This window comes from Stegastes partitus, unplaced genomic scaffold, assembly GCF_000690725.1.
Source record: "Stegastes partitus isolate 25-593 unplaced genomic scaffold, Stegastes_partitus-1.0.2 Scaffold297, whole genome shotgun sequence".
NCBI lineage: Eukaryota > Metazoa > Chordata > Actinopteri > Pomacentridae > Stegastes > Stegastes partitus.
This window is the reverse complement of record NW_007578028.1, coordinates 101,617-126,977: the sequence shown is the minus strand read 5'-3', so window position 1 is coordinate 126,977 and position 25,361 is coordinate 101,617. Positions and strand designations below refer to the sequence as shown.

Genomic DNA, 25,361 nt, shown 5'->3' with positions numbered 1-25,361 from the left:
TTAGGTTTAGGCATAAAACAACATTACAATAAAATCAGACAAAATAAGAAAAAGCTCTGCCAAGATCACAAATCTCCCTGTTTGTGCCGAGGAAACCGTTTATGTTTTCAAAGGTGAAGAAAATGACAGTGAATGCAAAGTAAAAAGCAAAGGAAAAAAGGGAGGAAAAAAAGTCTCAGCTAATCCAAGGACCTGGTGCCAGTGATTCAGTGAATTACAACCTTGATGGCACAGCTCTGTGATTATCTGAGAGGGTTATAAGACCTCTGATCAGGTGCACATGAGAGGCCATGAGTGCTAGTCGGTGACACACAGCTGCCACTGTCTTTGTGTGAGTCATTCTCACCGCTCTGTTATTGCACATAATATGATAGATTAATATCACATTATACAGTAAGCAGATTTACTAATAAACATTTATGTGCAGCCGTGTACACATGGATGGACTCACACACGCAAGCCTGCACATTCATGTAAACACTCGCGCATTCATGCTCAAACCTCAATCTTTTGCATGAATATCATCCAAACACCCTTCGTTATGATGAGTAATTTAGCAGAAAAAGATTGCTTGGCATTTGGAGCCAGCTGAGATGAATGGTAGGAGGTGAGGCTTGATGTGTCGTATTTATTTATTGTACCTGCTTGCCTTTCCTGTATCGGCTGTACCAGCTTCCTGGCTTCTCTTTGTTCCACGCTGCTAGTTTCACCTAGACACACAAAGGGAGAGAGGAAGTATGCTGAAGAAAATTTTAGGATCAAGGGATTTAGGCAGTGATTTGTGCCCTGATGTAATATGATGAGGTCAGCTTTGTGAATGCTGACTGCAAAAGACTGGAGGCTCACCATCTCAATCCTTTTGTCAGGGTAGAGACAGGTCTCTCCATCAGCTGTGAAGTTACAGTAGACCTTGATGGAGTCTCTGTGACAGCCCTGGTTAGGATCTATCCAGTAGTCTCCTACAACACCCACAGAATTAGGACATTAATCAATCAAGAACCAGGTGTTGATATAATGAACACATCACAACTGTAAACAGCACTTGATTTAAACATTTGTATGTAAGAGAATAAGTGCACATTTGTATGTTTTTTTTCCTAGACTAGTTTTTCTTGGATAAAACTTTTGGCATCACAGCTGGCAGAATAAGCATCAGCTATGTATTATTTTTTTGCTAACCATCTTTGTAGTCCGGTTGAACCATCATGAGCTCTTTGCAGGTCCGGGCAGGACTCTCAAAAGTCCCAAGAGGCTTTCTCATAAGCTCCACATCATTTTTCATAGAAGAAAGGGTGGCAAAGACTTCCTCCATTCCTTCAGCATCCTCCAGAGGCTGATCTCCCTGGAGGTGCTCCTCCATGTCTAGACCTCCATCCTCCTCCCTGGATGGGACTGCTCCACCTGCCTGATCTGAGTGCCTTCGTCTCTTCCGTCTGCCCTCTCTGATAGGCAGGGGCTCAACCATTGTTGCAGGGAGTCCCTGAAAGCAGCACAGAAAGGTGAACAGGTGGTCAAAGGGAAAACAAGAGAATAAAGCTGGCACTGAGAAGGCCACGAAGTGGATCGTTAGTTACTCACTGGAGGTCCTGGGGGGCCAGCACGGCCCGGATCTCCTCTGGGACCGACGACACCCTGGAGAATAAAAGAGGACAAACTTTGTGTCAATCATGTCGCACCTGGAGCCTCTCTCACACCTCTTGGCCGAATCCCGACTTTATCCAGGCAGATATGGCTGTTGCTTTATAGGATTATCCAGCTGTGTGCATCAGCACTCTGTGGTCAAAGCCTTGGCTCTCAAGACACACTATAGTGGTTTTCATAACATCACACACAGCAGAACCAAATCCTATTAAAAGGGCCCAATGGAAAAATCACACACAAGGCAAGCGTATCTGTACAGCAAGCTTTTAGTTCCAAAGACATGCGGTAAACACAGTAAAGTATTATGATTATGAAGCATGGTACATTTAAGCCAAAAAAACACACTTTCTCTCTCTTCCTCAGCATATGTTACCAGCAGCTGCTTACCAAGTAGAGGTGTGACTACAGAACGGCAATATATAAATACAACATTACTCGACTCACCGTGTCTCCCTTCGATCCTTTCTCACCAGCTGCACCCTAAGAGTGGAGGTGAAGAGAAAGCAAGCAACAAAAGCAAGTGAGTATGACAGCGAGCACTACGACTCAAGAAGGAACTGCATAATATTAATCAGCTGTGCACTGACAAATCAGGCATGCTTAGCAACAGTAGCCTGTAACCCTTCACTTATATATGCTGATGACTAAGGCTTCCTATTTTTGCATTTTAAACTTTTTACAAACCATTGTCAGAAAAGATTTGATGCCATAAGACAAGCGCTTTCTAAACAGATTTGAACTGTATGTCTGCATTTTGTGACTGAGCAGATGGGTTGGCCTTAACACTCAAATTCAAAGGACATGTCATGTATGGGAGCTAGAAACAATCCTTGATACACAGACAAAGAAAAGCACATTGCCGTAAGAGCGATGTCACTTACCGAGAGTCCAGGTGATCCTGGTGGGCCGGTGGGACCAGATGAACCCGACACACCCTATGTACAAGCACAACTCTGTGTTGTCAGTGAACTGAATTTACTGTGTGTGAAATTATATCACATGCATCTTGTTGCAACTGTATATACCTGATCTCCTTTAGGTCCTTGTGTACCCTGGTTTCCTGGCAGGCCTCTGTCTCCTTTCTCACCAGGCTCTCCTGGGGGTCCAATTAGTCCAATCAATCCACCATGACCCTGCAGAGAGAGGCATGTCTCACTATCATTGTTTCCCTTGATTTACACCGGTGAACACTGTTGTCTCAATCAAGGGCTAAACACTTGCTTTATCTCCCTTGGTTCCAGGGTCTCCTTTTAATCCTGGAAGTCCTGGTGGCCCCTATAAACAATGCCAGATGTAGTAATAGTATTAGTCCTATTAGTACATCACTGCTGTAGACTCTGAATATAAAATATGCTGTTCTTGTATTGAATTTTGCCTCATATTTAAAACTGCTCCCTCTCTCACTTGACAGCTTTTATTATCGACTATATTTCTTACAATTGGTCCTGGTGGTCCAGTCTGTCCTGGAGGTCCATTTAGTCCTTGTTCACCCTGGAAAATAAACACATAAATTACAAATGTGATTAAATCGCCCAATATTATGCCAAGTTTAAATCAAAATAGCATTTTGCATCCCTGGTCCCTCCATACTGACCGCAGGACCTGGAATGCCTCGAAGCCCTTCTGGACCAGACCTCCCTGGCTGCCCTTGGGGTCCCACTGGGCCTGTCTTCCCCACTGGACCCAGGGTTCCTGTTGCCCCCTAATAAATAGAAAGACAAACAACGACAGCAAGGCATAAGGAGCAAAACAGATCAAAAAGGCTTTGTTGAAAGGCACCGTATCCTACCACTGAGCTCTGTGTTTCTGTCCTTACCTTGGATCCCTTCATACCTTGCTTCCCTTCTTTTCCTGCAGCACCTATATGGCCCTGATAGACAAAGAGGACATTTGCTGTTGTGACAATGGCATAAAATATTTACTGCAAATAAAGACATAATGTAAATACATACTTGTGCATGCACACAAACGTATACACACATATACACACACTAAGCTCACCCTTCGTCCAGGAGGTCCTGCAGGACCGGGCTCTCCAGAGGCTCCAGGAGGTCCCTGCAGACAACAGCATAAGTGAAAATAGAAACATGTTTCCTCATAGTCCCAAAGACACTGAGAAAAAAGCCATCACATAATGTCACTGTGAAACAGAAAATAAATACTTCAGCTTAGCTTACAAGAACTAACTGTGTTGTCAACATATACAGTAAGTGAATTTAAAAAAAACAAAACAAAACTATGCCTACTGCTTTGCCGTGTTCCCCATTGTCTCCTTTAGGCCCTGATACACCATCTACTCCCTGAAAGAAGAAACGCAATGTAAAAGAGCAAAAAACACAATGACAACAAATTAAAAAGTAAAAGTAGTAGTATGCACAACAACAACAACAAACACTCACATTGACACCAGGTTCTCCAGGGGGCCCTGAATCTCCAGGAAATCCTATAGGACCCTATAGACAAAACACCATGAATGATTTTAACAGACTGACTGCCCTGATAACCAGAGCAAGAAAATGTCACTGATTTACAGAGCCAGAGACTTACAAGGTTGCCTTTGGGTCCATCTTCTCCTGGTGTTCCTCTTGGTCCTGGAGGCCCAGCTGCACCAGGAGGACCAGAATCACCCTTCTCCCCCACATCGCCTTTACCACCCTAGGACATTAGCAAATCAAATGACAATCACTGAGCGGCTGAAGAGAAGAACTAAAAAAAGAATGAGCTTGAGCAAAATAAAATGAGGAGAACAAAGCAATCTGACTCACAGCAGCGCCAGGCTCTCCAACTGACCCAGGGTCTCCAGCTTCTCCATCCTCACCCTGATGGAGAAAGAACATTTGGTAAGATAAAAAAAACTCCCCACACACACTGACGGTCAAGCCTACGCATACACACCACCATTCTGTTGTATGTGCACTGGCAGTGTAGTTGCTAATGGGAAATGCTGACCTTCTCTCCAACAAGTCCAGGCTGACCAACTCCACCAGGCATTCCAGGTGGGCCCTGTGGCAAGAGGAGAGAGAACAGCTTGAACAAAAACAAGGGCAAGTTTGAAATATTCATTTAATTTTAGGAAATCAAATTCTGCAGTATTGTGCAGTATTTTCTGTTTGTTTGTCAGCAGTTCTGCTCACAGAATGCTGAAACTGGAACAGAATTATCACAGCATAAGGAAAACACTGAGTGCCAGTTTTTCTATGTGGATACTGTCGAAATCACAGTAGGGTGGATTCTATTTTCCCTCTCTCAATCAGTTTACTCATTTGTTTGTGCACATGCTTGTGCATGTGCATGAGTGGTAGCATGCACTCATGTATGTCCGTGTATTCTGTGTTGTGTCTTGAGACAAACCCAGCAAATACATGTCTTAGGCAAAGTGCACAAACATGAGAGATGAACACAGCCATGCAGCACTACTGAGCTCCTGCTGTCAGCTGCTTTCCTCACAAGCAATCTTACCCCATTTTGCTCTTTTGCACTATTCCTCTATCAATCCATTTATGGATCCAACCATCTCTGCACCGCTGTATTTCCAAGCTACCCATGATGAAGCGCTGGCAGCACACACACACAGCTTGCTGCATCTCACTGCTGAATAATTGACCGCTATGAGAGGCTGCAGGGGACGACCATTACTAGAGGTAAATATAACTACCTCTCAGGGATAATAGTCTAATACTTCTTAATGATTCATAGAGCAGTAAATATAACTCTCACCCAAGGATTATATCCTAATACTATTGAATAATTCAAGTTTCAAAATAAAAGGAGGGTCAATGGCAGACAGTATATAAAGGGCTGGAGCATATAAAGCTACTGTAGTGATATCTGGAAAATACTGTATCTTTAACAGGAGTCACCCATATTATCATTATTTAAACAGATTTACCGTCATGCTTTCTTGTTAAATCATCAAAGCTGCTATCATGCACTGGGTATGTGTAATTTTTAAACTCCTTTTACAGATTATATATATATATATATAATACAAAAATTGAATGAGCACATTTAGCCTTAATTATACATTTTTCAAAAGAACAAAAACAGTAACAAAGAATTAATTTTTTAATGCTCAATTAATTATCCAAAAAAATGAAAAGATACTGGGCTAAAATATGACATGCAGATATTATGAAAAAGTATGCACATTTATTCATCATGAAAATCCAAATTGGAATTTTGGTAATGCTGATTATGCTGATTAGCATTATCAAATGAAATAGATCGTGCTGGTGCATTTATAGTTTCAATTAAAATAATAATTATGTACAATCTGTGAATGTTCCATTTCTGTATTTTTTGAAAGGAATATTATTTTGAGCAAGACATTACATTTACAATTGCATTCTCCATTTACTTTCTCTAGAGTACCTGTACGTGCATCTCTTTTTGTCTGCCTATGTGAAACTGTCTCTGTAATACATGTAGTCACGCCCACATTTAAATTGTAATTTTAAAAAAAAGTTATTAATAGGAACACGACACTCTACCTCTCCACCGATGGGCCCTTGAGGCCCTCGTGGGCCATGTTGTCCTGGAGGTCCCTGTAAAGAGAGAAAGGAAATGATATAATATGCATATACTTCATCCATAAAACTCACACAGACACACAAACTGAATGTGAGCTGGTGTCTCTTAAATTAAATAGGAGTTGGACGTCAGCCTATGGTGGATTGCTTATGCAATGGCCCTGGTATCTATGATTATTATCGCAGTGACATGATGAAGACGTCCAGACAGGTCATTACCCTCAATATGACACAGGCTCTGATTCTTTCTCATTTTTCCCACCCACCCTCTCCCTCTCATTCTCTCTTATTAATAAGAAACCTCTAGCCTGTGATGTGCAACATCATATTCTCAGCCGATGACAGCATGCGATTTGACTCTTCTGTGCAGCTCAAGAGAGCGCCAAGCAATTAATCCTAACTGTGCTCGGCTTCAGTTTCAGTTGAGTAGATGTTGGGCTGTGCTCTGAATCAGTCTGAAGTCTTGGAGGGAGCCTTGTGTTGTAAAGACACTGAAACAGAAAGACAGACAATCTGCCAAGAGAGAGACTATGTGGGACTAGAGGAAACACATATCCTTCTGGCGGAGAGATACTTCAGCATTAGAGGGGAGAATTCTGTGATCCGCAACACTCACACATGAATGAAACTTCCCCACTGAGTCTTCAGCATCTCTCCTCTTGTCTCTCTCGCGCGCTCTCTCTCTTGTTTTGGTTCCATTTTAATGCATTCCCTCCCTAATCTGGCTGTGGAGAAGAGGGGCTATAGAGAATCTTGTTGAGCGTGTGTTCATGGCTGACAGCGTTGTGAGATGACTGTCACAAAGGAGGATGCTCATTAGACAGCCAAGGCTGAGGCTAATCTGATTAGCAGCTGTCACACCATCTTCCTGCTCACAATGACTGCCCCGCCTCTTCCTTCCACTCCATTGCTCCACTGCCTCCTCTCTGTCACAGTTTCTTTTTCTTTTTGGCTTTTTTCCCCCCTTCCTTATACATACAGGACCACCTATTCATTCCCTGGGCTCATCTTTCTTGCACATGAAGCCACGGTCTACTGTATTCACAACTAGTGCTATTCAGTCCAAAGATCAATCACACTTTGAAAAGATGTGCTGATAGTGTCACAGGTTTAAGTGATCTTTCTTCTCAGGACTATTGTTGTGAATATCATTTTACAAGATACAGGCAGACGTTGTGATACAAGGAACAGAATTACGACGGCACTTATCCTATGCCATATTATCACAGTTGAGCATAACTTTGGACAGCTAGTTAGTAGAGGTCATTTAAAACCACAGAAAGTGTAAAAATAGTTCAGTTGTCAGCAGGGCCTTTATGCCATGATTGTTATTCATCTGTTCTATAATCTCGCTTTGAAATCTGTCATGTGCATGCTGGCTTGCTGGCATGGCTTTCTAGGATCATTACCAGAAACACAGTCATAATTACCAATATTAGTTACACCTGTGCTTTTCCTGTTATGACAAGTCAAATTGTCTGCTTTGAAAAGTGCTTATTCTTAGGAAAACACAAAGTTAGCTACATGTGCCTCAGTTCCGCAAAAGGCGTGACCGAATGTCAGTTGCTAAATGTTGTCAAGGCTACCACAATGGAAATACAGCTCTGAGCTCACAGGCTGACAGCAGAGCAGCTACATTTCTTCAGTCTTAATTTGTGGGCAATTTGTCTCACAGTAGCCCATTCTAATCACAAAGCCAAGACTTGCTTTTATTTGAATAGCAGTCAAACACCTCGTTGTACAATCAGCATCTAAACAATATTAAGACTAATCATTGACCAGAGAAAACTCAGCCCCACTCAGAACCACGTCCTGGAGTTTGGGGGAAGCAAATGTTAATGATTATCGACCAAAGAAAAGGTTGGCTCACAAGTTTGACAGCAGCAGAACCAGCACGGCTAATGAACTAAATTGGTGGTACTAATTAAGGTCTAATAAGCTCGGGTTAGTTGCTATGTACCAGTAATAGGTCATAGACTACTGACAACCTGAAACCTTGCAATATATGCACCAGGTCAGGTAGAATCTGAAAAACTAGATTTCTTCATTACTGCTCTTGTTTTTCCTTATAATAAGCTGCTCAAGAAAAAAAACAACCTATATCCTTACCTGAAGAACTAATCATTAATCATTTCTGATATAAAGACAATATGAGATTAATTCTACAATGAGATTACAGTTTTTACTGTCCAACAGTAAAACATTACGCTAACAGCAAAGTCTTTGTTATATTGGTAAAACTTCCTATCTATATCTATCCAGAGCAAAATACAACATTATAAACACAATACTGGTGTAAGTTTTATTGCAATACACTGTAATTAGATAGCTTTGTTTGGGCATCATCCTCTTTTTCCTAAACAAAAGGTTTTCTTTTTTTCTTTGTTTGTTTGTTTGTTTTGTTTGCAACTTGGACCTGGCTGCCATGTGCTCTGATGAATAAAGCAAAGTTTGATCTTGTGAAAATATTAAAAATAGACCCATTCTGAGTGCCCCACCCACAATGACAGAGATGGGGTCCCGACACTAACAAAATCTCTTCAGCATCACCTGTATGACACAAAGAAAAAAAAAACGAGCAAGATAATCTTTGACAACTTACTTTGCTCAAGTTAGAGACCCATGTCTTTACAAATATTAAATACCCTTCAAGAGTTTCCTAACCATAAACAGAAATATAAATTTACAGTGCTTGCGGAAGCTCTGCATTACACTCAAAATCTTTCTACTAAAAAATTCATTGTTTTCTTCTGACAAATGCATACATGTTTGATCTTGACAGAGGCGTATTTGATACTGGGGAGAGAATGAAGAAAAGTGGACAAAGTGGAGAAATACATTCAAAGGTTTTTGGATAAGGTGAGAAAAAGTCAAGTCAATATCCAAAATCAGCCATGAGACAAAGATAACTCAAGGTAGGAATAATGGAAGATCTGAGAACAGTGCTGATGAGAACAGACTTCAGACTGATGCTGAAACATAACACTCAAGTCGTGATGACTGTTGTACGTGCAGAGATTGCTGAGCAGTACTCACCATTGAGCCAACATGACCGCTCTCTCCTTTCTCCCCCGGTGGTCCTGGCATTCCCTACAAATTTAGACGTTATGACAGGAATTATAAGGGAAAGGAGACATTCAGGTATAAATGTGAGATGAGATGGAGCTGTAGTCAGTCATGAAATTTTCACCTGTAGTCCAGAAGGACCAGATGCCCCCTTAAAGCCTCGAGGTCCTTCATCTCCTTTTGCTCCGTTCATGCCCTGCTGCCCACGAGGACCTGGCTCACCATCTGCACCCTGAAACATACACACATAGGTCAGCCCACTTAGCACTGCACAAGCCTATATGTTTTTCTGTTATGTATTCTGAGTTCTGGCTCATACAGTTAGCCCTGGCTGGCCCACAGGTCCTTGAATTCCAGCAGGTCCTGGAGGGCCCTAAAAAGCAGAGGAACAATTTAGCACAAATTCACTGAGAAAGGACATAAATAAAGCTCATTACACCAGAGGATGCACTGTCCAGACAAGCAGTTATTACAATGATTTACCCCAAACCAATTATAGGCCATTTTGTCCTCTACCTCCTGGTCGTTCTCCTGGTAATACAACAAATGTCATGTTTCAGGCATTTACATAAAATTCATACTCACAGCTTCTCCTTTGTCTCCTTTGCTGCCCTTCTGGCCTGGTCCTCCTGTCTCTCCCTGAGGAAATAAATGCACACATAAGAAAAATGTCCAAGACCATACAGCAGTGCTGCAGCTGAGCTAGCTGTCCAAAGCAACTACCTTGTCTCCGTCCTCCCCTGGAGGTCCAGAAGGTCCTGCAGTGCCTGGCAGCCCGATAGGTCCCAGTTCTCCATCATGCCCAGCCGGCCCCACAGGCCCCTTATCTCCCTAGGGAACAGATGGGAAAACAGCCCACATCTAACAAATGCTACAATACTTATTATCCTCATACAGCAGCATGACACACTGATTAATGTATCCTACCAGGAAAGAAACTCACTCCTAGGAAAGCAGTGTTGATCACATTCATATTTTCCTCTCTCTGTCTCCTTTACCTCTCTACTGCTCTCTGTCTCATAATGACACATTCCAAAGCAAGAGCACATGTTGTTTGTTACCCACTGGTGGGAGGTGATGGTGCATTATGCGTTAGTGGACATTGTTGCCTAAAAAACAAAATTAGTAATGTTCCAAATCTTACTGGCTCGCCTTTCTCTCCCATCGGCCCAGCAGGACCCACGCCGCCGGGCCGTCCTGGCTGGCCAATAGCGCCAGCCGGCCCAGCAGGGCCCCTCTCTCCAGTGGCACCCTGGAAATGAGACGAGATGGAGAGCTGAAGTTAGTATATCACATGATTCACTCTTTTATTTAATTCAGTGGTCACGATCACTGGTCACCATGGAAACAGCCTCCTATTTCATATGTCCCCGCATTCTATATAACATAGTGGCTGAACACAGAGTAGGGGATGGGATGGAAAGCAATTTCACAAAATCAGGCTTACAATAGATCCTGCAACACCAGGTAGGCCCTCCCCTCCCTTCAGACCTGCAGGACCCTGGAGAGACACAGGAACAAGCAGTCTTCACAACAGATTTTTAATATACAAGTCTTACACAATCACCTTGTGTGATACTGTTTAAGTTAACTGTGAATTGCAAGCTACACATTTTTAGGAAAATATGCTGTTGACAATGACAGCAGGTCGAGGATATGAAATACATGGAACTCAGCGTTACCATTGCACCAGGGGTTCCTCTGCTTCCTCTGAAGCCTTGAAGCCCAGCGGGGCCACTCTTCCCTGGAGATCCTTGTGGACCTGGGTCTCCCTGGAAACCACACATACACACATATGTTGTTAGATATAAAGCAAGCAGCTGACAGATAACAGGCCCTTATGCAGTCATAAATCACACCAACTAGCAAGTCACACCAAGAAAAGAGCATTCATCTTTTATGAGCCATAATACACTCAACACTGTGAGGTTTCCTTTGTTATTTATTAGCAAATTAGAGGAAAGGATGAGACCCAGTAGATAAGATATTAAGGCAGTGCTGAGAGGGATTTATTTAATAAAACAGTAATACTGTAATGATATTGGTAGGTGATTATGTTCCTGACATCATGATGAAAAGCACTCACCTTGGCACCCTCCTTTCCGGCAGTTCCTGGTAAACCATGCTCACCTGGTGGTCCTGGTGAACCTGGATGGCCTCGATCTCCAGTTGGCCCTGTCTCACCAGATTTGCCCTAAAGACAGCCACAGTATACAACACACATGACATAACACGTATTTTAAAGTATCCTATTTGAAACAAACAACCATTTCTTTAAGGATCAACTAAAATATCAATGCTCTTACCTGTGGTCCAACAACACCTGGGGGGCCGGGGAGGCCGTTCTTTCCTTGGAAGCCCTGAAGAAAAAGACAACTGAGTCAGGTGATCCACAGTTAAGAGGTGAATTGGAGGCAGTACACACAGATCCTGTAATGTGGGGACTGCAGAAAAGGCCAGAGTGTTTTACTAGATTTAGTACAAGCCTCTGAACTCTGACAGGAACTTCCGTAGTTCACTGCTGAAGCCCTGACTACTTTGCTGTGTTGACACATACAGTAGATCGTGGTGATTTTTTGTGAAGTTAGTTTTGGCCTGTGTATCTCATAGAAGGAACATGCTATATACCAAACATGTGTCTTTTTAAGATCAAAAGTGACTCACTGGTTCTCCTCTCTGACCTGGATGGCCTGGCAATCCATCCTTTCCAGGTGGACCCTGAAAAGAAAGCATTTTCTTGCATCACTGCAATGTGACCAAAGGTGACTATACAATGGTGGGCTGAGGTAAAAATGAGTCACATTAAAACACAGGACAAACACTAGCTACACAGTACATTACAGCTGACTCACATTAGGCCCTTTAGGTCCTGGTTCACCATTTCTCCCCTGTGGTCCTAGGGGACCCTAGAAGATAATAACACAGGTTATCAAAACATATCTGTGGTGCCAAGATTTGTTTTTCAGGTTTTACAGCAAAGATATTATGCAAGTGTTACATGTATAATCTAGTGTTGAAAAGATTACCTGTTCTCCAGGGGATCCTGGAGGACCATCTTGTCCAGCAGTACCCTACCATTCGGCCAAGGCAAAACACAAATAACAACACAGTCAAACATCAGCCACTCACACATATTCTGCTTTCTGCCTGCCAAACACATCTTTAGCTTTCCCAAGTTGGTCTTTGAGGGTGAGAGTGTAAACTGAAGCATCCCCTGCCAGACAGTAGCTTCTCACTGTGCCAGATGGCCTGTCATCTAGAAACGAACAGCAACAACCAGTTCCAGCTCTGTCGATGCATTCATCCATTCTTTATGAGACAGCCAGGTGTGTGTTTATGTATGTGTAACTGTATGCGCATATGTCTTTGTTTATGCTGGTAATCTCACCTTTTCTCCAGGCTTTCCAGTGGGCCCCTTTGCACCTCGTCCCCCTCGGACTCCCTATCGAAAAACAAACAGCAGGCTGATTAGCACATTCACGACTCATCAGGAGGTGAAAGATAAATACGTGGTGATATAAAAACATTGCGGTGATGTAACAATGTGAGTGACTCCCAGAAGGTATGGTAAACTGATGGTATCTAATTAGGAGTCAATATGCTAAAACATGTTGTGCCGGCATGACACCTCTAGCTGTACTCACATTGGGACCTCTTTGACCCCCAGGGCCTGACTGACCGGCTGGACCCTGCATGGTAAAGGTTAACAATTATTTTTCAATCACGTACTTAACAGTATTTTCTATAGAAAAACACACATATTCTTTAAAATTTGAGTGCAGGCCTCACCCTTCGTCCTTTCTCTCCTGGGACCCCGGCCCCACCAGGGAAACCAAGTGATCCCTGGAGACACAAGTCGAGGTTAATCAGCTTCAGACCCCCATTCATCACACATCACCCCAAACGTCTCATTAAGTTATAATTAACTACTGTATCAAATTAAAGCAAATCTAATCCATGGGCCCAACACAGTCTTAAATACACCATTCATCAACATGTAATAAATTGATGTCACTAATGAACTATAAATAAAATAGCCTTTTTTTTAATATGCCATTCATCATCCTTTATTTTTAATCAGACAGGAAACAGTCCGGCCAAAGACACACGTCTTGCTGCTTAAAGCTCTGATAAAAGAACCTGAGGACGCATTAAGTGGTCATAATAACCCATCAACGTTAAATCACCTTAGGACCTTGTCTTCCTGGGTATCCTGGCAAACCAGGCACACCAAGTTTACCCTGTTGAGTGAAAGATAGAAGAGGGACAGACAAAATAAAGAAGACACATATCAAGAAGAATTGTACACAACCATTCATCTAAGATACTACGACATACTGTACACTATGCATGTGCTGACATGACAAGATCTTTCTAAATTAACGCCTCTCGTGATGACATAAAGATGAAATGCCTACACACACGGTCCTGTGGCAGCTTTGCCGCAGGATTGGGCAATAATCAGATGCAATAAATGTGAGGGCATTAAAGTCCATATGTTCAGTATTTCGGCGACTATAAACCAGTCATTGTATAAGAAACTTTTGTCACAACTGAAAACTGAGCAAAAGAAGTCTAACGTCGGTACCTAATATTCAGGTCTCTGCAGCATTATGGAGGTTTAGATAAGAGTTACCTAATTTGCCTGTTTGATTTTGCTCTCCTCCTCTTTTGTGTCCAAAGCTTGTCTTGTCTTGCAGTGTAAATGTAACTTTTTATAAATGTACCTTCTCGCCAGCTATCCCCGGACCTCCTGCATCCCCCAAGGGCCCTGCTTGACCCTTCAGCCCCTCTGGTCCATCCTCTCCACGAGAACCGGGAGCTCCGTTATCACCCTTAAGCCAGTGATGAGAGTAGAATGAAAGTGACAATTTTATCTCCTCCGAAAGACTGAGAAAATATGATACTTGGGCTTGCAATTAGAGGGCAGGCTCACCCGGTCTCCCTTGATGCCCATGTCACCCTTGAACCCAGGGAAGCCATCTTCTCCCTGTAATGCATTGAGTAGAGATGATGTATAATGACTGCTTTTATATGGCATCGTTATAATATAATCTTTCAAGTTTCCTTAAAGTTGCAATCCACAGCTTGGCCACAAGCAGCAGCGTAAAAGCTCACTATCCATTTCACTCACCTTTTCTCCTTTGCTCCCCTTCAGACCTCTAACTCCATCTGCTCCCTGCGAAAAGGTGAGAAAACAACTATTAATTAAAATAGAAGCCTACTCTCAGGAAAAATATGGAGATGAAATCGTGTGCATAATTCCCCTGCATTCTTCAGAAATAACATTGTGAACATCGTCTTAAAAGACAGAAATCATTTTCAAACTTGTATTGATTTTCTCTTGACATGAATCGAGCAGTTATTGACCTTGCACTCATTTCATACTAATGACTGCCAACAAGGTCAAGCTTCCTCTAATCTGATGTGATTTGACGATGTTGAGCCACACTTCAAGATAACGCCCCAGACCTGTGTGCACGCAACAAAAAACAAGCACCAAGCAGAATGCCATTTCATGACAAGTTCACTTTCTAGTCGTCGTTTTCAAAAGCACACTGAGTCAAAATGGACCGCTCCACTCCTACGCACAGAGCTCCGTTCTATCTGACTCTGACATTTCTCCGATCCGTCAACTGTTCCCCACTCTGTTGTTAGTAGTCCCCTTGAGAACCGAGGTGCTCTCCCTCCACCTGTCACCTGTCAGTCATAGACTCAAACAGCCTGTCCATCACAAGCAGACACACGAGCAGATGGAATGTGCAAGGGAATAAATATATCGGTGGACATTACACCGGAGATCATGATGCATTTTTTGTCTCACCTTGACTCCACGCATCCCTGGGTATCCAACAGGCCCCATAGCACCTGATAAACCCTACGTGAAAAACAACAACAACAGTGTAATAATAATAATAGTGCTTCTGTTTTAGTAAGCAGCAGCCAGCAGAAACGCATTTCTCTGACCAGATATGAACAATCTTTGCACTCACTCACTGTGTCCCATCCATTATTGTCAGAAAAAAAAGAAACAGGAAAAAGCACATGATTTGACGAGTCTGACTCTAATGGGCTAATACTCTGGTGTAATAAAGATGATGACATGGTTGGAACACAATGATCATAATGATGAGCCTTAATGTGAGTGAATGCGCAGCTACAATGCACTGCAAAAAGCAACATAAAACTGCCATTTTAGGATCTTCCTATAACATGCAGTTACCCACTTGGACGCCTTTTTCTCCTGGGGAGCCCTCTCTTCCTGGGTGACCCTGAAGCAAGACAACAAATATCTGACTGACTTAGCACTGCAGCAAGATACATCATTATTACATCATTTCTCAATATAAATTTCTGAATGCAGCCAACCAATAAAAAAGAGGAATTCCCAGTGGCACTGTGAGCACCATAGAGCATCATTGAGCGTCATAAAGCTTTGTAGAACAATACAAGGAGAACTACGGAAAACTCATTCAAATGGCTAAAATTAATTTTTGCGATGAGGAAAGTGTCACTGTAAGAAGATTTTTCACTTCATCCGAAATGTCAAACAGCTTTAGATTAATCCTTAAATAAAGCCTCCTGCGTCCCCCTGCTGGCAAATCACAGAAAATGTATGTCACAAATTCTACTCTCTTTGTATGAAGTTTATGTAAACATTCAGGTGTATACATGCACAGTTTGTTTGGTTGCATTTGTTGTCTGTATAGCATGATATGAGTTTGTATTTCTAAGGTTTCTGTGCTTGAGATACAGCATCTAACACTGTACAGAGTGGTATCGGGGGTCTAGCCATCTCTGGATAACTGATGAACAACCTGTGCCAAAATGCAATGTTTGAATAAAGTGCAGTAAATCAGTTGATGTAGAGGAGTTGTCTTGTCACTTGAGCACTGAGCTGACTGATGAAGTAAACTCTCTGAGTAAATGTGCATCGATACTGCATGAGCGAAGGCATGCACAGACGCTTGCATGTTTATTTTTGTGTTTGTGCTAACGCATGCATTTATGTATTTGTGCATGAGGTTACTTACGGGAGGCCCATCAACACCTGGCAGTCCCTGCATACCTTGTTTCCCCTGGGGACCCTGTATAGGACATAAAGAGGTATGAATACTGGAGTTAAGCTTCACATATATAACACCCTACCTCATACCTAAGAGACCACATTTCCCACTTCACTGCTACATATTATATTTATGAATAACTCCATTTTTTATTTCTTTTATCAGTTTGGCCTCATGATGTGCACCAGCCAAGGCCGTCCCTAGTGTCTGCAAAGCCTGTGTGTGTTTCTTGAGTATTGATTTCCTGTCTAGCCATGTCTCGTCTGAATGGAAGCCAAAAGTGGCTGGGTCATACTGTCCTGCTCAGTGTGCCTCCCTTGGGTATGTGATGACAGGGGTCACAAAGCTGCAGCTTTAATTCTAAAATTAAGTGAGAGACATGCTACCTACCTTCTCTCCTGGCAGTCCGATGGGACCCTGAGCACCAGGCAAGCCCTAGAACAAAACAAAGCATCAATCAGTTTAAGAGTCACAAGATTAGGAGACAGCTGGGAACCTAGACTTCATTTGATTCTGTATGTGTGTGAATGAGTTATGTGTTTAAGTAAGAGTCATGAACCATGCGTGTGGGCAGATGTATTGTTGACATGCTGGAAAACTAAAAATATGATTTACTTTACTGTATATGACTGTAATGTCTTAGGATTGTAAAATTGTATTTGCTGTCATTGGATAAAAACATCTTCAAAAGCTTTCATTAGCTAATAAGAATTGTCTTCTTTATGGAATACATTTTAGTGTCATGCAAGTGTTTTTTTCTGCTCGAAAGGCCAGTAAAATTTCTAGATGTATAGAAAAGCAAGCAGATGTAAAAATACGTAAATAAATAAAAAATGCAAGAAGCATAGGTGAGGGCTGGAAGGTGGCTCGGTGGTTAGCACCGTTGCCTCACAGCAAAAAGGTTTGCATCCCGGCGAGGACACCCGGGATCTTTCTGTGTGGGGTTTGCATGTTCTCCCTGTGCAGTGTGGGTTCTCTCTGGGTTCTCCTGCTTCCTCCCACACAGTCCAAAAACATGTTGAGGTTAATTGGTGATTCTAAATTGTCCGTTGGTGTGAATGTGAGTGTGCTTGGTTGTCTGTCTCTAAGTGTAGCCCAGTGATTGACTGGTGACCTGTCCAGGGTGTCTCCTGCCTTCACCCTGAGTCAGCTTGGATAGGCTCTAGCCCCCCCGCGACCCTAGTGAGGATTAAGCGGTGTATACACAATGGATGGATGGATGGAAGCATGGGGGAATAGAGTGACTGTAACTGTCTGGCAATTGATTGTGTACGCGTCAATAAATTCACAGGTTGTGTAATGATGAGGTTTAGTCCCATAGTGATAGGATGGTTTTTCTGTCTTGATACGGTACCTGCGCTCCTGGATTGCCCTGTTGACCGGGGGGCCCTATTTCTCCAGCAGGACCCTGAGAACAAGAAACACTGGTGATCACACACCGTGCCGCCACATGATCTTTGTCATAAGCTTGTATCACATGGCAGCGGTTCATCACAAGGTCAGACTAACTCACTGTTAGAAAACCCACTTACACATTTTCATACAACTACTGTAACCATTGGTGTTTGGTACATAATGGTAGTTGTGACATAATGTGATGATTAAGATACCCAGACTGACCAGGTTGCCTTTTGACCCTTGTACTCCATCAATTCCACGAATTCCCTGTCAAAAATGCACATGGATAATCATGAATGTGATGTCAGAGTTAGATAGAAAAAGAGAGACAGTTGAACATTTTTATTTATTTTTTTGTCTTCAGAAGCATGTTGATAATCCTGTGTACTGGAGAACCTTTTATTGAGTTGGACAGACTGAATAGCTCTGATCCTGTAATCAAGGCGATGTTGACTTACCGGTTGGCCAGGTGGGCCAGGTGGCCCCCTTGGCCCAACAAGACCTCGAGAACCCTGGATAGAAAACACAGCAAATAGTCAGCACCTAACCTGCATTCATGATGAGATTGAATGAGTGGTGAATACTAAATCACAAATCAAAACTTAGGAGAGAGAGTGAGTGAAAAACAGGGAGAGACAGATAATATATTTGAGTGTGTGTGTGCATGCATCCGTTTTGTAAGTGCTAGCCACTGAGACCGCGCTAGCCTGTTTCCGTGAGTGTGTTTGTGTGCTCTGTTTTTGTCAGCCTCCCTCTTTGTAGGCTGGCCAAGCCACCTGTTCCAAAGCCACATCTGTGATCTCCTGGGAAGTGATTGATATGGAAATATAATCATTCAGGCCAGGATTTTATCTCTTCCCTCTCCGACTCTCTCTTCCCTCTTTCCATCTCTCTTATCTCATTCACCACCAACCAAATTTCTATCCTGCGTTTGTCTCTTACTGTCTGACTTTTCCCATCACTACCTTTCTCAAGTCAAAACAGCTAGCTCCTCTCCCTTCCTGCATTTTTGTCGCCCAACACAATTTTCCAAAAATGTTATACGGCAACGCTGTTTCTTCCTGCACTGGGTCATGCATTCGGAGGGACAGAACCCTGCTGAGCTCTAACCTCACCTACTGGGAGAAAAATAAGAGTATGAGTCATAGCCAATTAACCAGTGTTCACTGCAGATCCACAGAAACAACAGCAGTGGTGTCCTTGTGGTTTTGTAATGATCCAAAACTACTTTCGAGGTAGAATCCTAAGTTTTAGGATTTCTTTATTATCATGCTATCATGCACTTGGTTACCATGAGTAATGAAAGGTCATTCCTCCTTCTAGACCAAGAGTGAACATAAATTAAATAAAATGAACCAAAAGAAAATTAAAAAAAACAAAGGAGAACTGCCACAAGCATAACTAGTAGCAGCCATCTCTATGACAGAATTGGAATATACAGCAGCTTCATGCCTTTCTCCAGTGACCTTTCTCTCTTAATGATAACATGAACACTGTGGCAGCATTGCATTAACAAGGCGTGAACATCTTTGTTTTTTTCCATAGGTACCTCAAAATATGGCTCATTGTTTCCCTTGCAGTTGTACATGAGCAATATGAGTTTTTTTTTTTTCTCTAGTGAGGATTTTTTTTTATATTTACGTAAGTTCTGTTGTATGATTTTGGCAGAAACTACAGCTAGAGCTTAAATCCAGTGTTCACCAAGAATCGCCTCAGGTTTTGTTGTGGAAATCACTTTCAATGTTTCTGTACCAAAAAAAAATAAGACTTTATGGTACAATATATTTCTTTAAGCCCAAAGCAAAGAGCAGAGAGTGTATACTCCCTATAAAAGTGTTTCTTTTTTATGTAGAGCAACAATACACATTATTTCCATGAAGAAGCGTGCTGTGATGCTACACATGTGCATTATGAGTAAGCATTGTGTCCCTCCGGATGTAGATACTCACAGGTTCGCCTGGTTGTCCTCTCGGCCCCACAGGTCCATCAGATCCCTAAAATAAATAAGAAGGAAACTAAATTCAACGCATAGATCTCATGCACCTCTCTGCTTCAACCTCAGGCGTGGTTACATTTATATCCCCACAGACATAATCTGTGAAAATAGCTCATTAAAGAAATTCACTGCCTGACAGATAAAGCTCAACTATCTTCGAGCAAAGACTAATAGACCGCCCTCTCAAACTTCATTCGCCCGCCTGCATTGATTAATATTACTCTGACAGAGCTTCTATCTTTCATATTTTCAATTCTATGTCAGGGATGCATTGGCTAGCTTTCATGTCTTTTGCAAACCTTGATACTGAATGAACTCCAGCCTTCATAGCAGAATTAAAAATGCAAGAGTTTATGACTACATTTCAGTAAAGTCTGCTTAGATCTGTTGTGCTTTACTATCGAAATGGTTTATAGAGTTGATTCAGTGATCTGGAAGGGATTTCCCTTTTAACCTTGCATGATGGCAAATTTGGGAAAAACAAAACACTGCTCCAGGAATGATTTCTGGGTATTGGTTTTTTGCAAGTGAATTTTGTAAATTGTGCACTCACCTTCTCTCCTGGCTCTCCGACAGGCCCATGAGGACCAGGCTTTCCTCTGTCTCCCTACAAGATAAAAGCATTAGCCACAAGACTCCAGAAACTTATGACTGTGCTGTTATAGAAGAGCAGCAACAAGCAGAGGCTTTTACACTGTCATCACAGAAATCACAACAATCATCATAATTATAATATGCAAATAAACATCTGCCATTTGATGTGTAAGGTATTCATGCATGCCGTGTTAGAACGTTAATGGTGGAATGACTGAAAAATTACAGAGACGATGTCAAGTTACCAAATCTAACTCACTCTGTGTCCCTTGTTTCCTGGGAGACCTGGCAGGCCGTCAAAGCCCCTGTCACCCTGAGAAGTAATAGAGAAGCAAGTGCATTAAACCCTGAAACACACACACATACGGTAATGTGTAAACATTAGCAGAATTGTACTGAAAGTCTCCCCTGGCAGAGCCTCCCATCTGCTCTGAGTGTGTTTCTGGGAGAGCGAGCTTTCAGATTAGCTGTAGGTCTGCTAAAATGCTGGTTTGACTGATAAAGACTCTGTTGTTCTGTCAGACCCAGCATCAGGGGAGACTGATTTATTTACTAAGCTCTTCCTGCAGCTGTTATGTATTGAGTTGCCTCGTTGTCAATAACATATAATAAGCTGGGGGCTGCTTGATACCTAAAGGCTTACACTTGCAAGTGGAGATAGTTTGTTATTGTATAAGACCTTGCCTAAATGTGTGTGGTGTTGTTGTCTTCATGGAAACAGAAAACTGAATTCAAGGAAAGTTAACAGCAACAACAATAATGCGGTCTAACAACTGCCAATGTAGCATTCACACAAACACCAACCTAAACAGGTATAAAGGAAGTAAATACAGAATGCAGGATCGCAAAAATTAGTGGGTTCTTGATGCAGCTCACTTTGATGAGAATCATGTGATTGCAGTGCAGTGAGGTCTTACCTTAGAGCCTGTTTCACCTGGAGCTCCACGACCTCCGTCCACTCCTGCACGCCCCTACAAATATGCAATCCAGTTAACATAGGTTCTGCTTCACAGTACATCAGGCACAGTGCGCCTTTAACACAAAATGCTGATAGAAAGGTTTTCAGCGTGGAAATCTGCAATACTCAAGGTATCTCACCCTCTTGCCTGCCTTTCCGTTAATCCCAGCAGGACCTGGCAACCCGCGTGTTCCCTACATGAGAAATGAAGAGAGCAAGACAAATGGAAACGGGTGCAAAAAGGAAAGTGAACAAAAGAAAATCAATATTATAACAAAAAAAAAGTCTGGTGTGATAGAAGCAAGTAGTGAGGTAGAAATGATGTTAGGTCTTACAGGAGGGCCGCTGTCTCCTTGGTCTCCTTTGAGCCCCGAGGGACCTGAAACACCCTACAAAAGGAAAACAAAACGTCATTCTGCATGTCAGGATGAGGAAAGGCGAGTCAAATCCTGATTCAAATATAGCACCAAACAAACAAAACACAAAGGATCTGTCTTTTTACTTTTTTCTTTAATGAAAGCAGATTTCACAAGCAATTTATACTGAGCATTCATACTGAGAGGTCTGAGGGGGAGGGAGCAGAGCTTGTGCCTGGTCAGGCAGAATGCAAGGTTGAGGTTAGAGGGTGGAGGAGCCCGTGAGGTATGATGTAAATTTGGTCAAGGTCACAGAAGCGCCTTACCAGTGGGCCTGGTCGCCCTGTCAGCCCCATCGGACCTGGAGGCCCCTTGAGTGACAGCTGTAAGAAAAATACAACCATGTGGTTTATGTAAGCTGAACGAGGTCCCTGTTGACTTTTTATATGCAGTACAAACGATCCTCCTACAGCATAAAATTACATTGTGATCATCACAGATGTTATAGTACATCATGATGACACCAAAGTGTGGGTTTCTGTGACGTGTACCTGGGCCTGCTGCAGGATGGCCTGTGCTTGGGCCTGCTGGGGAGACACCACTGGTCCCTTCTGGGAATCACCTCCATACTGGAACTGGTGGCAATGAAAAGGAGGAGTCAGTACCCACTGCAGGATTCCCCAAATGTAAATGAAGTTCAATCACACAGCCCCCCCTTGTGGTCATGCCACTACACCACACTGGGGGGAAAAAAGTGCATGTTTCACTGTGGTTTAAAGTCTTACTGGTAGCATCAGCAGTGTTCCTGGAGGACCTGGAATCCCATCAGCCCCAGGAAGACCAGGACGTCCGGGGGGACCCTAAAAAGCGATAGGAAAAGGAATAAGTATCAGCTACCATGCTTGTGGTGAGTGTGTGTGGGTTTTACTCAGGTTCTGGGGACTCATCTACTATTGAGGACAAAAACCATAATGTACATTTTAAGGCAAGTACATTGTTTAAAATTAAAGTTAGAAAAATCCAAGGAAATGTAGGTTAATGCAGTGTCCTCTGAAGCGATGGAGGCATGACTGTGTGTGCAGGTGTGCGTGTGTGTGCGTGTGTGTGCGTGTGTGTGTGTGTGTGTGTGTGTGTGTTATATGTGTAGGTAAGAGAGAAAGAAAAGGCAAGACCTGGAGGCTAAATGGGGAGAAAAACATCACTATCTAATCTTTGCGAAAACAACCTTTGCTCTATTTATACAGCATGTCTCACACACACACACACACACACACACGCTGCCTCATATCTGTTGACACACTGTAAATACACATCTGAGGAAGTCATTAAATGTAGCATTGAGTCATACAGATTTCAGAGTCGGAAATGTTTTTTTTTGAATCAGTGGGAACTTTCTTGGATCCGCCTTTTGTCAAAAAAAAAACCTGACACATCCATGAACCTTTCGACAAAAGAGAAACATCAGTGGAAAAATGTTTCACCATGTTACCTCCACTGTGAGCATTTTGGTGGTTAAATATACATCCTGAATACGTAACGAAATGCCTTTCAGTGATGATTAATGACACATACGTGGACAAGATGTACCCGAAGGCATAACAGCACATAAGAGATGTGAGCTAATTTAAGTTTCAACCAGTGCTGAACAGACTTCTGTTATCGAGTGTCACACTGCAGCATTAACAATCGTAAAATTTCTACTCTATGTGTTTACATGTAATATTTACAATACATATGTTTGGGGAATTGGGAGAATCTGAAGGCTGTTGCTGCTTCTAAATTATACATATCTTTGATAAATAAATATTAAAGAGTTTTGTTTTTTAATGCTTGGTGGTAAAGTTACACTGCTGAAATTACCCTGTAAATATTCTGTCTCTGTACAAGTGCAAATGATCCAATGATAATACTAAATATAATAGATAAAGCCCTCTTCAGATTATTTCAGTTTCAGGATAAATTAAAGGCTGTTCACATGTATTTTAATGAAATAGCTGAGGAGATGATTTGTTGTCGCATTTGCTTATCCTGTGCTTACCTACTGCAGTCTTCACCATTGTTGCATCAGTTTTGATTTCATATTAGGAGATTCAGTAGGTTTGCATGTTTATTAAGTGTGCTTAAACTGAACTATAAATAGCTAATGGAAGAGTGTACAGCTACTGAATGTGAGAGCTTGGAAGCCTTGGGCATCTGTATGGTAATAAACTTCCATAATTATATTTGCTAAGCAAAATGATAAAAACCCATCAACTACTAGGAAATATCCATCTGTGTGTGTGTGTGTGTGTGTGTGTGTGTGTGTGTGTGTGTAGGTGTGTGTGTGTGTGTGTGCGCGTGTGTTGGCTTGTGTTTCAGTGTGATGAATCATGAACAAAAAACACTTAATCGAGCAATCATACTCGCATACAAAATAAGAAAATCAGGTCACACATGTGTGAGTCAACATCCATCCCTGAAGTCCAGCAGGTTCAGTTCAACAAACTAGGACATTGCGATCCCATGTTTCAGCTCATTGTCACAGATCCACAGTCGTCTCCCTCAGGTGAAAGGGTCAAACTGAGGTCAAACCAACCCACTCAACATCTAACCGGTGAGCCCAGGTTCTAAACCACACTCACCAATTCACCGGGATCTCCCCTGGGTCCTGGAGTTCCTGTTGGTCCAGCTGGGCCAGCAAGTCCCTGGGGAGGAAACGTTCACCACACTCAAATAAACAACAAAGAACGTTACCATGGTGTAACTTTAATGAAATGATAATCGCATTCTAATCCTCCAAATGCTCGATAAAAATAATCCCTATTAAGTATCTTCATGTAGCCTTAAAATCTCCTCATTGATTTGTTTGTAATGATGTAGGGGTCACCTCATAGTGTGTTAGTATATGCAAACAAAAGAAACAAGGAAAGATATCATCACACAGACATCACTATGGTGTAGGAGGATATGTTTACTTTATCCAAAAACACAATAGTTGTATTCAGATCCACGTACTCATTCACATCTGGTCATTTCAGACAGGCGTGCTTACCTCTGGCCCTGGTGGGCCTGGGGGGCCTTCCACTAATGTGCCCTAGAAACAATCACAGACAGATTGAAAGGTATATTTGCAGAGTATCAAGTCATTTCCATACTCATAACTAAAGCTTCTCTTCTCTTCATTAAATGCCTCCAGCAGCTCACCGGTTCAATAATAGCTGGCTCTCCCTTCTGGCCTTTCTCTGCTCTGAGGGTAGCCTGAGGAGGAGAAACAGATAAAGAGATGTGGATTGTCAGAAATCACCTGACACAGGCAATTGAAAACGCGAACACTCACTTGATGTACTAGTTCACTTTGAGATTTACCTCTACATCCCACGTCTCGGCTTGTTCCCGCTCCGCAAACTCAAAATCCTCGTACGTTTCATACTCTTCATACTCTGACTCTGTGTCATTCTTGAGATCTTCATATTCAAGAAACTGTTAAAGGATTGAAAAAAAAATCCATTAGCAGCAGGTGTCGTGAATACCAAACCAGTCTCCCGGTGTTTCTGTTCTCAGGTGAAGACATTTCTTGTATTTGCATTTAACCTACCTCATATTCAGTAACATTCGGGCCCGTCGTTACTGTGGAAACTGATAAATCATCATATAGGTCTCTATAAAGGTCATCTCCATACTCCTCTACCACCGGCTTCTTCACTGGCGCCTCACCCTGCAGGCCAACACTCGGTTTTAAGTGAGTCATAGCAAAGATGAACCAGGGGGCACTGAGCA

At 42.4% G+C, this 25,361-nt stretch overlaps 1 protein-coding gene across 1 annotated transcript in view; it reads right to left on the bottom strand.

Annotated features, from left to right (window-relative positions):
• col5a3a (collagen, type V, alpha 3a) overlaps window positions 1-25,361 on the bottom strand; it is a 45,973-nt gene that overhangs the window by 2,738 nt on the left and 17,874 nt on the right. Inside the window, exons 7-65 of the mRNA XM_008283080.1 lie at window positions 25,180-25,299; window positions 24,951-25,064; window positions 24,789-24,842; window positions 24,637-24,678; window positions 24,227-24,289; window positions 22,391-22,465; window positions 22,157-22,240; window positions 21,932-21,988; window positions 21,585-21,638; window positions 21,390-21,443; window positions 21,209-21,262; window positions 20,551-20,604; window positions 20,251-20,304; window positions 19,651-19,695; window positions 18,160-18,213; window positions 17,924-17,968; window positions 17,658-17,711; window positions 16,694-16,738; window positions 16,271-16,324; window positions 15,464-15,508; window positions 15,061-15,114; window positions 14,371-14,415; window positions 14,173-14,226; window positions 13,964-14,071; window positions 13,424-13,477; window positions 13,026-13,079; window positions 12,881-12,925; window positions 12,625-12,678; window positions 12,263-12,307; window positions 12,089-12,142; window positions 11,901-11,954; window positions 11,543-11,596; window positions 11,323-11,430; window positions 10,919-11,008; window positions 10,684-10,737; window positions 10,381-10,488; window positions 9,960-10,067; window positions 9,822-9,875; window positions 9,556-9,609; window positions 9,361-9,468; window positions 9,207-9,260; window positions 6,132-6,185; window positions 4,591-4,644; window positions 4,407-4,460; window positions 4,189-4,296; window positions 4,041-4,094; window positions 3,888-3,941; window positions 3,643-3,696; window positions 3,458-3,511; window positions 3,236-3,343; window positions 3,079-3,132; window positions 2,863-2,916; window positions 2,667-2,774; window positions 2,523-2,576; window positions 2,086-2,121; window positions 1,579-1,632; window positions 1,180-1,480; window positions 847-959; window positions 642-710 (exon numbers count right to left, since the gene is read on the bottom strand). Of these exons, the coding sequence (XP_008281302.1) occupies window positions 642-710; window positions 847-959; window positions 1,180-1,480; window positions 1,579-1,632; window positions 2,086-2,121; window positions 2,523-2,576; window positions 2,667-2,774; window positions 2,863-2,916; window positions 3,079-3,132; window positions 3,236-3,343; window positions 3,458-3,511; window positions 3,643-3,696; window positions 3,888-3,941; window positions 4,041-4,094; window positions 4,189-4,296; window positions 4,407-4,460; window positions 4,591-4,644; window positions 6,132-6,185; window positions 9,207-9,260; window positions 9,361-9,468; window positions 9,556-9,609; window positions 9,822-9,875; window positions 9,960-10,067; window positions 10,381-10,488; window positions 10,684-10,737; window positions 10,919-11,008; window positions 11,323-11,430; window positions 11,543-11,596; window positions 11,901-11,954; window positions 12,089-12,142; window positions 12,263-12,307; window positions 12,625-12,678; window positions 12,881-12,925; window positions 13,026-13,079; window positions 13,424-13,477; window positions 13,964-14,071; window positions 14,173-14,226; window positions 14,371-14,415; window positions 15,061-15,114; window positions 15,464-15,508; window positions 16,271-16,324; window positions 16,694-16,738; window positions 17,658-17,711; window positions 17,924-17,968; window positions 18,160-18,213; window positions 19,651-19,695; window positions 20,251-20,304; window positions 20,551-20,604; window positions 21,209-21,262; window positions 21,390-21,443; window positions 21,585-21,638; window positions 21,932-21,988; window positions 22,157-22,240; window positions 22,391-22,465; window positions 24,227-24,289; window positions 24,637-24,678; window positions 24,789-24,842; window positions 24,951-25,064; window positions 25,180-25,299 (4,071 nt within the window). The remainder of the gene's footprint in view (window positions 1-641; window positions 711-846; window positions 960-1,179; window positions 1,481-1,578; window positions 1,633-2,085; window positions 2,122-2,522; window positions 2,577-2,666; window positions 2,775-2,862; window positions 2,917-3,078; window positions 3,133-3,235; window positions 3,344-3,457; window positions 3,512-3,642; window positions 3,697-3,887; window positions 3,942-4,040; window positions 4,095-4,188; window positions 4,297-4,406; window positions 4,461-4,590; window positions 4,645-6,131; window positions 6,186-9,206; window positions 9,261-9,360; window positions 9,469-9,555; window positions 9,610-9,821; window positions 9,876-9,959; window positions 10,068-10,380; window positions 10,489-10,683; window positions 10,738-10,918; window positions 11,009-11,322; window positions 11,431-11,542; window positions 11,597-11,900; window positions 11,955-12,088; window positions 12,143-12,262; window positions 12,308-12,624; window positions 12,679-12,880; window positions 12,926-13,025; window positions 13,080-13,423; window positions 13,478-13,963; window positions 14,072-14,172; window positions 14,227-14,370; window positions 14,416-15,060; window positions 15,115-15,463; window positions 15,509-16,270; window positions 16,325-16,693; window positions 16,739-17,657; window positions 17,712-17,923; window positions 17,969-18,159; window positions 18,214-19,650; window positions 19,696-20,250; window positions 20,305-20,550; window positions 20,605-21,208; window positions 21,263-21,389; window positions 21,444-21,584; window positions 21,639-21,931; window positions 21,989-22,156; window positions 22,241-22,390; window positions 22,466-24,226; window positions 24,290-24,636; window positions 24,679-24,788; window positions 24,843-24,950; window positions 25,065-25,179; window positions 25,300-25,361) is intronic.